Here is a 9,149-nt window from a genome sequence, read left to right on the forward strand (position 1 = left end):
AATTATGCTCATGTTAAACTTATATATATACTTATTGCTATTGATAGGTCCACATCGGGAATGGAATTAAAAAAAAATTATATTCCAGGACAAAAATATGTTTAAAATGGTTATTAAATCTACTTATAGAATAATTTTTAAACCTTTTTATACCTGTAAAAGACAGGCCCACAATGGATTATTTTCAAAACTTACTTTAAAAACTTGATATCTCATAAAATATTTTACCAAATTATATGTTCTTCGAACGAGGTAAAATCTCATTAAATGCACAATAAGGCAAAATTATACATAAAAGTTTTCCCGAATATTCCGACGTTGAAAACGCGGGAACATATGGATTTTTGAACAAATTTACGAAATTATATTGGAACCATAAAAAGGAAGTTTTCTTTTAGTGCAAGACACCATCTTTTATAGATTTTTCGATGTTGAATTCCAATCTGCCAGAAAAAAGTGCCGTAGCACATGTCCTTTCTGAGGTACATTTAACGAAAAATGGAAAATCCACTGTGGAGAGATATAAATTCGAAACATGTTGGTTACTTGACAAAGTTAATTTTATTCAGGTTTTGAAGGTCGCTGAATCCAAATCTGACGTCAGAATTTCAAACTAAAGAATGGTGGAACAAAAATTAGAAAAAATTGGACAACTACATAACATGGTTTATATTAACATTTTCTAGATCGCTAAATTCAATTTCAATTCGTAATTTCAAAATAAAAAATGGCGGAACAAATATTGAAAAATTGTATAAACTTTACAAAATTATTCATTTTTGGATTCGCGGAATCTAAATCTGATGATGCAATTGAAAAAAATTGATTTCATCGTAGGATGATAAATTCAAATTCACGATGAAAATTTGTTTAGCACATTTTTCGTCCTAGAGAAAAACTATTGCAGCTCGAACATTAATATATTTGGTTAAGTTTTAACAATTATCTAACGTATAAAATATGGTAACGTCAAAGACGTAAGCATTACCAATTTCGTAGAGTTTATAAGATTTTTTCCATTTTTGTTCCGCCATTTTGTTTCGAAATTATGTCTTCAGATCTGGATTCAGCGACCCCGAATATGTAAATATGGACAATATCGTAAATATTCCAAAATTTTTCGAATTATTTTTCCGCCATTCCTTATTTTGAAGTTCATACGTCAACTTTGGATTCAGCGACATTAAAAACCAGCATGTTTCCGATCCGTCTCCATATTAGATTTTCCACTTTTAACCAGATTTTTCCCAGATAGCAAATGTGCTGCGCTATTTTTCCTGGCATTTTTTAATTTAGAGATGAAAAATCTATAAAATATAGAGTCTTGCATCCACTGTGCGACCCATCCGAATTTTTTCAGCAGTCCAAGCCGATAGGGAAGGAGGGAAGGAACATCAATATTCAGAAAAAGCATTACACATGTTTTGAACGGCACCTAATTCATTTTTGATTGAACTATAATAATAGATCTAACAATAAGCATTTTCTTCCACAGGCTTCAAAGTCGTATTTTACCAAGGTTAATACACTTACAAAATCCACAGAGGTTCTTCAACGATGAAGGCTGTGAACATGAATTATTTTACTTAAAAAATAATAAACTAAATATTGATGAGAGAGATGGATTCATTACTCCAGAAATTCCAAAGATAAGCAATGTAAAAATGTTATATATCTGGTTTTTTAAATAAGTAGTAAAGTGGTCCAAAAAATTCGAATTTGTGGAATGGTTTTTGGGAAATATGATGGACTGAGAACCTGAATGCGAGCCCCATGTGAAATATCAGTTCAATGAATATTTCGAAGAAAATGCCCGTGAAAATATACCCTAAGTTGCGATAGGCCGGAAAAATGATTGGAAAATTTTTTTTAATTGGGGAAACCTGCAAAAACGAAAGTTCATAGTATATTGTGCTACAAGCACGGAAAAGAGGCAGTTCCACACAAGTGTGAAGTTTGCTGCAAGAACTATATTTTAAATATCAAATTTTCAATAACTTTCATAAAAATCCATATCTTTAAATGTTTAGGGCTCAACCCTTAAAGTGCATTGTGGGTGTCAGGCACGCCAAGCAATTTATAAACCATACTTAATTCGAACAAACTGAGTAAGTGTCGCCATCTAGCTTCAGTTGCAGACACTAACTGTAAGTAAAGTCGTGTAGCATACTGCGTCAAGCGTGTATCTACTAGAAAGTGGAGATAAAAAAATCGTGGGGTAGCCAACACCCAGTGTGCACTCAGTGAGTGAAAAAGTAATTTTGGAGCCAATCTTTTTTTTGAAATTTTATTGATTTTTGTTTACTTTCTAACTTTTCTAATTATATCATATGAAGTGAAATAATTGTTTTTTTTTTTCGATTATTTCATACTTTTTTCTTTGTAGGTGGTTTATAACTTAGTACAGCGCGTCATGCGAGAACAGACGGTGGATGTGATGAATAAAATATAATTGTTAAAATACAGCTATATATGACTCTTTCAATTTCTTGTATTTTTGTAGTAATACATGTCAAAAGTTCCTTAATTTGTATAATAATAAATAGATTTACAAGCGAAAAATCTGATTAATCATTTTATCATAAAGTTCACTATTTAACTGTGCAAATAAATATCTTTTTTGAAAGCACCTATGTTGCAATATTTTTGTCATGAAAGTTCACTATTTCAAGAGTATAACATTTTCAGGTTAAAATAATTTAAATTGCGTGAGTTATGAATTTTTAAGTAAAAAACTTCACTTTTCACTTCTTTTTGTTCAATAATTTTTTTTAACAAACTTTAAATGAATAAATGGTTATAAAATCAACTCTACCTTATAAAAAATACCTTAAACTATATCGGATAATTTTATTGTGACAAAATATTTAATAGAGGTTAAACAATACATGATTAAATACGCTGGGGTGTTGCACACCCACGATGCGCTTTACCGTGATTTTTTACCACGTATGCACTTTGATGATTAAAACTATTTTTTCACAGAATCGCACCAGCTCATTAGCATATAGAACACATTTCATATTGCGGAAGTTATTGAAAATGTAATAAAACATTGAAATATACACTATTTTGAAATACCTACTTAAACAAATAAACAAATTGGCATTATCCTGGGCTCATTTTATACATAATTTTGAAAGCATTCAATCCTTTAGAGAAAAAATTGAAGCTCTGATATAGTTGAAACTGAGTGAACTTTATCAGTCATCGATGATTTTGTTAAACTAAAAATTGAGCATGAGGTGCTTATTCATTGGTTTTTTGCAAAAACCAATGCTTTCATGAAGAAATATTGCTAAATTATGCCTATGTATTAATTTTTTTAAAGTATTCAACATGCATCCAGAAATGATTTTACATGAAAAAATAATGCCCACATAAGCACAATTGTCGAGATTTTGCTTTTATTCGAAAATTTGTTTCAAGTTTGCTCTAGAACTGTGCAGTAATAGTGTTATATCAAAGTTCTAGAACCCTGTTGCAAGTGTGTTCAAGAACCCTGTTATAAGTGTGTTCTAGAACAAATTAGGGACAAAGATTAGTAACCGTTTTAGAACAGTTGTTACGTTATTGTACTAGAATTGACCAATCACAGACGTTCTGTAACATTTGTTCCAAGTTTGTTCTATAACTGTGCCGTAATATTGTTATATCGAAGTTCTAGAACCCTGTTACAAGTGTGTTCTAGAACAAATTATGGACAAAGATTAGTAACTGTTTTAGGACAATTTTTATGTTATTGTTCTAGAACTGACCAATCACAGACGTTCTATAACTTGTGTTCCAAGTTTGTTCTAAAACAGATAGGTTGTCACAGCGTTCTAGATCTGTTACAGATTTGTCATACAAAATTCGTAATTGAGTTCTAGAACTGTTCTAGAAATGTTACAGATCGATTGTCACAGCGCAGCGTTCTCGATCTGTCACAGATTTATTATACAACATTTGTGATTAAGTTCTAGAATTTTTCTCGAAATGTTACAGATCGTTTGTCATGAAGTTTTAGATCTGTTACAGAATTGTTACATAAGACTGGTAACCGAGTTCTAGAGTTGTTCCAGAAATGTTACAGACCGTATTTCACAGCGTTCTAGAACTGTTACAGAATTATTCTAGTCAACTTCCACATCTATTCTTTCGAAACTGGATAACTTTTTCTAATAGAACTTTGTTGGCACCAACTTAAAAACACTGCAGCTCGAAAGGAAAATTTTTTTCTTTATTTAAATTGCTATTTCGGTTTTAAAGAAGGTTTTTAGTCTGCGTATATTAACCCAGTTAATATACGAGAAGTGAATTTTTTTGGATCTTGAGAGAAATAAAATTGGGATAAAATGTCAATCGCAAATTCGACTCGGCTCCTTCGCACATTGAGAATTTTTGGTAAAATCCTAAGTTCCACTCTGATTCTATACAATCTAAGGTATATTTTTCAGATCGGATCCCCATCGTTTCGTTCGGAGTCCAATTTCATAGTTGACGAAAATGGATATGTGAACGTTTACACAGATGGTGCCTGTATTTCAAATGGTATGGCAAATCCAAAAGCGGGCATTGGAGTTTGGTTTGGTGACCATCATTCCTTGTATGAATAATTTTTGCTTTCTATTTCCATTTTAATGAATACATTTATCAAAACATATTATAATCTATTAGAATCGGGATAAATTTCAAGTAGCAACATCGATAACTTACAGAAACGTTTCTCAACCAATTGTTGGCCGATCTACTTGTAACGTAGCCGAAATTATGGCTGTGACTGAAGCAGCGCGACAGGCGAAAAAAGCTGGAGTAAAGAAACTAAAAATTAATACAGATTCTCAGTTTCTGATTAAGTGCGTCACAGAGTGGATGAAGAAGTGGAAAATTGGCGGTTGGAAAACGGCCAAGAAAAAACCAGTGATTAATAAGGAAGAATTGATCGAATTAGAATCAGCTCTCTCGTCTTTGGAAGTCACCTGGGTTAGTGTATTATAGAAAGCATTTAAATTTACAGGCATTATAAATGGAAAAATTTTCTATTTAAAAATTCGAAGGATTTCAGTTCGAAAGTCTCTGAAATTGAAAAATGTTACCATTATGAAGCGTTAACATTTTAAGCGATTTAGATCGAACGCGTTCAATACAAAAAATAAAAAACGTTGAATTAGGAAACATTAAGTTTTCAAATTTGAAATGCATGATGAATTTGACCAGAATCTTTCATTTTCAGGCTCACGTTTCAAGTCACTCTGGGATTCACGGCAACGAAATGGCCCATCTTTTAGCCAAAGAAGGAATTTGTAAAATTAAAGAAGAGATAAGCAGTTGAATTCGTCTAGTTTACAAAATTAAATTGAATTTATTTATCGATTAGTTTGAAAATTGAAGCATACCGCTGAACATTTTTACACATTTTAAAATTAAACCGGTTTCGAACGTGGAGCGGATTTTATTTTCTGAGATGAAACTTTGCTGATTTGCCTGAGAAGTGTGTAAATATCTTCTGGACACACCTGCAGGGCCAAAAGTTCCATCAAGACCCTGCAAATAATCATAGATGAATTCAGAAATTATACGGTTCTATTAAAATATATCTCCGATGTGCATAGTGATACCATTAAAATAAAATATGATTTTTTAATGTAGTTCAAACAATCTGTGTAATAAAAGTATAGATTTTTGCGATTATATAAATATAATTTATATTGATCAAATATTTGAAGGAATTGTGATTAAAAATAAGTAAAAGAATTCAGGAAAAGCTTTTTTATAACCGAATCCTTTTCTAAAGAAACACTAAATCGTAGAATCTCTTGCAGGGTAGCCACTATTATGTAAATTTTCATTTCCCGGTAAATTTGGTGATTTCTCCGGGTTTTGAAAAAACTTAACTCTTTTTGCGAAACCCACTGGTTTTTCACATATATGATCAATTGCGGAAGCTTACGTGTCTCCATTTTTATTTCCTAACATGTAAAATAGGCAAATTGAAAAATTAATTATTAAATCAATTTTCTAATATTAGATTTTTAATATGTTCGAAAAAATAATTAATAACTTCGAATTGAATGCGCCTGAAATTAAAATAATATATATTGAACAATTTCGGACACTTTAATTAGAAAACAGTGTCGAAACACTAAAAATTCAAAAAAAATTATTTTGAATTGAATCACGAAATTAAATCATTTCAGATTAAAATTTAGAAAGTAGAACAATGTTAAAACGTTAAAAATGGAATAAGTTATAAATGAAAGGATTGAAAATTAAATAATTAAAAACTTTTGAACTTGAATAAATTGAATTTCAAAGCGAATACAATTTTACAATTTATTATTGTAAACTAAATTGAATTTTTCAAATTCAAGGCTTCTAAAATGTTTATTTGTTAGTCCATACAAGAATTATGATTTAACATTAAAGCTGACTAGACCAATTTTTCTAAAATCAACAAAATGAATTGAATAATTCTACAAAAGCTTTCAGAATAAGTAGTAATTTTAAATGTAAACATTACAAATTTGAGCAATTCTACTCTAAAGCGTTGAAACTGAAACGAATGCGAATTTCATTAAAAAATGAAAAAGAATTTAGTCACAAAAATTGTGATATTAAAACTTTTTTATACTCAAACCCTTTAAAATGTCAATTATTTAAATTTTCCAATCATGCATATTTTTCAATTTGAAATTATTTGTTTAAAACTTCAACTAAAAATCAAACAATTTTAAGATAGTAAATTTAAAATAAAAAATTAACATAAAGAATACAAAATAACATTGCGCAGTAGTTTGATTCCATTTTTTTAAATTGTACAATTTTTTAGCTTTTCTATTCGAAATTGCTTTATATTTATGTATATCTAAAATTATTAAATTCAAAACTGACTATCAATGTTTTTAATATGCAATTTTCAAATATTTCCTCAAAGATTAAACTGTTTCAGAATTGCGAATTCAAGAATATAAATTAAAGTTAGATTTTAAAGGCGATAAATACATTATTAATCATTTTCATTTCATATAGTATAAAGTGACATTTAAAACAAGACTGGATACATTTTTTTTCTAAATATTGCGAGAAATATTGTGAACCTTTCACGCTTAATTATTCGAAATACTTTGAAAATTATATGCTTTATCCCAGTTTTCTCTCGGATGGGTCGCCACCCTGCTCTTGGCACAGAAATATGTTGTTTTTTTTAGAGGAAATTAGGCCACAGTAGGCTTCGCTGGACCTCAAACCCAAAAGTCTTGCACGTCAGTTCTTTTGTGCTTATTCCACGACAGCCGTTTTTGAAAAAAAAATGGTTTTCTATTTCGGGGGGGGGGGGGTTATAATTTTCTGGAAATAAATCTAAGGTGTTGAATAATTGGCACACACGCCTAAAAATCGCCTTATATGTTAAAAATCTTAAGATAAACAAATCCCTTTAAGATGTTTAGAATGGCTGAAAAAGATAAAAAATTAAATTAAAAAAAAAATGGTTTCTTTTTTGCGCACCCTTATCTTTATACATGTTTTACGAGAATGGAAAGACAGAAAACTCCTTAGAAAATTAAAAAACAAATATCGAAAATTACACCTCCAATAGTTTAAAGATTGAAACAGAATGAAGAAATTTCAAAAGAACAAAGTTATTTTAGGAAAAGTTGAATGAAAAAAGTTTGTAGCCAAATTTGATGACAACAAATAAGTTTCACAAGCTATATTTCTTAAACTATTGTAAGTGTAATGCTCAATTTTTTATTTTGAAGGGGATTTTATACCCTTTAAGTCTCGTCAAAAAAATAAGTATTAGAATGCACCAGCAAGGGTCAATTTTGAAAACACTTCATTTTTCAATCTCTTTAAACTATTTTTAATCATTTTAAAGAGATTTGCTTTTCGCCAGATATTTAAGATATAAAGCGTCCTTTTATATGCCTAAACAAAGATTTGTACCAATCATTCACTACTTAATCATTATTTCCACAAAACTATACTTTATAGCCCCTCCCCCTTCAAAATAAGAAAGTTTCTTTAAACCGGCTCTGACCATTTTTTTTTATTTTAACATTAACTTTTTTCTCAAAAAGATCTACTCTTTTTAGATCCCAGTGGAGCGACGAGAGTAGATATTTTTTTTTCAGAAAAAAAAATATTTTTCATCTAGTCTGTACTGACGTTAAGAATATTCTGTTATTTGAAGAGTTAACTTGATCCGTAGATTGATTTCCCCTTTCACGGCTGTGAAAAAGATATCTACACTGATTGATAGTCACTATCTCTGGTAATAATACAGATTCCTTCAAATTTTTCATTTTTGTCTCAAAAGCTTGAAAAAGTATTTCAAAAGAGCGAAAAAAAAATTCCGCACAATTTACGTGCACGAAAAAACATACTTTTGGTGCAAATCATTTTTATTTTCTGGCATTTTTTGTGTAAAGTACGTACTTCTATGATTGACCATCATAATCGAGTTATATGCGTGCCAAACCATTTTTTGGCCACAAGAATAATTTGTTCGAAAAATTGCATTTTTGCGTTTTTCTTATACACAACACATTTGACAAAATGCAAAAAAAAGTGTTCTCAATTTAAAAAGCTTTACAAAAATACCTCTTACTTTTTGTGGCATCTCGCATCGTTCGAAAAAAAATGCAATATTGGAAAAAAATTCTCCTGGCCTCAAAAATGATTTGTCTTTCATAAAACTTACACAATATTTTTTTTTTTATAAACACGCACTTTAACAAAAAGTATGGAAGAAACATTGAAACTCTCTACTGGTCCCTTAACGCCCTTACGAGGCACTGAAAGAAAATAAATGGTTTGAGTTGCCTAAGGAGTAAGATCAATTCAAAAGAGCCTTACTATCATGATTCTAAGTGTCGTGAATTATGAACGACACTTAAATTCTGAAAATTGTCCGTGATATAATTGTACGCCATCGAAGTGGTTTACTATCCGCCCATCGAGCAAACAGAGTAGAAAGTATTCAAAGCTATATTTAACAATTCTCTGCATTACCATTTTATCGCGTGAAGTCATTGGTCTAATTTAATGTGTGGCTGACTCTCTTCGGTAGGTTTTTTGTTTGTTTTTTTCACTAGAGCGATCGTATAAGTTTCCTTATATAAGAAACTCTCGCTTACAGTCACCCCGTTCTCGGCCTTCCTAGA

General features: G+C 30.3%; 2 protein-coding genes across 2 annotated transcripts in view; one reads left to right on the forward strand and one right to left on the reverse strand.

Annotated features, from left to right (window-relative positions):
- The window catches only part of LOC117169905 (ribonuclease H1-like), a 7,410-nt gene extending 1,716 nt beyond the window's left edge, over positions 1 to 5,694 (forward strand). The window contains exons 3-6 of the mRNA XM_033356418.1: positions 1,496 to 1,658; positions 4,440 to 4,588; positions 4,701 to 4,965; positions 5,216 to 5,694. Of these exons, the coding sequence (XP_033212309.1) occupies positions 1,496 to 1,658; positions 4,440 to 4,588; positions 4,701 to 4,965; positions 5,216 to 5,314 (676 nt within the window). The 3' untranslated portion in view covers positions 5,315 to 5,694. The remainder of the gene's footprint in view (positions 1 to 1,495; positions 1,659 to 4,439; positions 4,589 to 4,700; positions 4,966 to 5,215) is intronic.
- LOC117169915 overlaps positions 5,382 to 9,149 on the reverse strand; it is a 14,305-nt gene continuing 10,537 nt past the window's right edge. The window contains exon 2 of the mRNA XM_033356428.1: positions 5,382 to 5,526. Within this exon, the coding sequence (XP_033212319.1) occupies positions 5,406 to 5,526 (121 nt within the window). The 3' untranslated portion in view covers positions 5,382 to 5,405. The remainder of the gene's footprint in view (positions 5,527 to 9,149) is intronic.

This window comes from Belonocnema kinseyi, chromosome 1, assembly GCF_010883055.1.
Source record: "Belonocnema kinseyi isolate 2016_QV_RU_SX_M_011 chromosome 1, B_treatae_v1, whole genome shotgun sequence".
NCBI lineage: Eukaryota > Metazoa > Arthropoda > Insecta > Hymenoptera > Cynipidae > Belonocnema > Belonocnema kinseyi.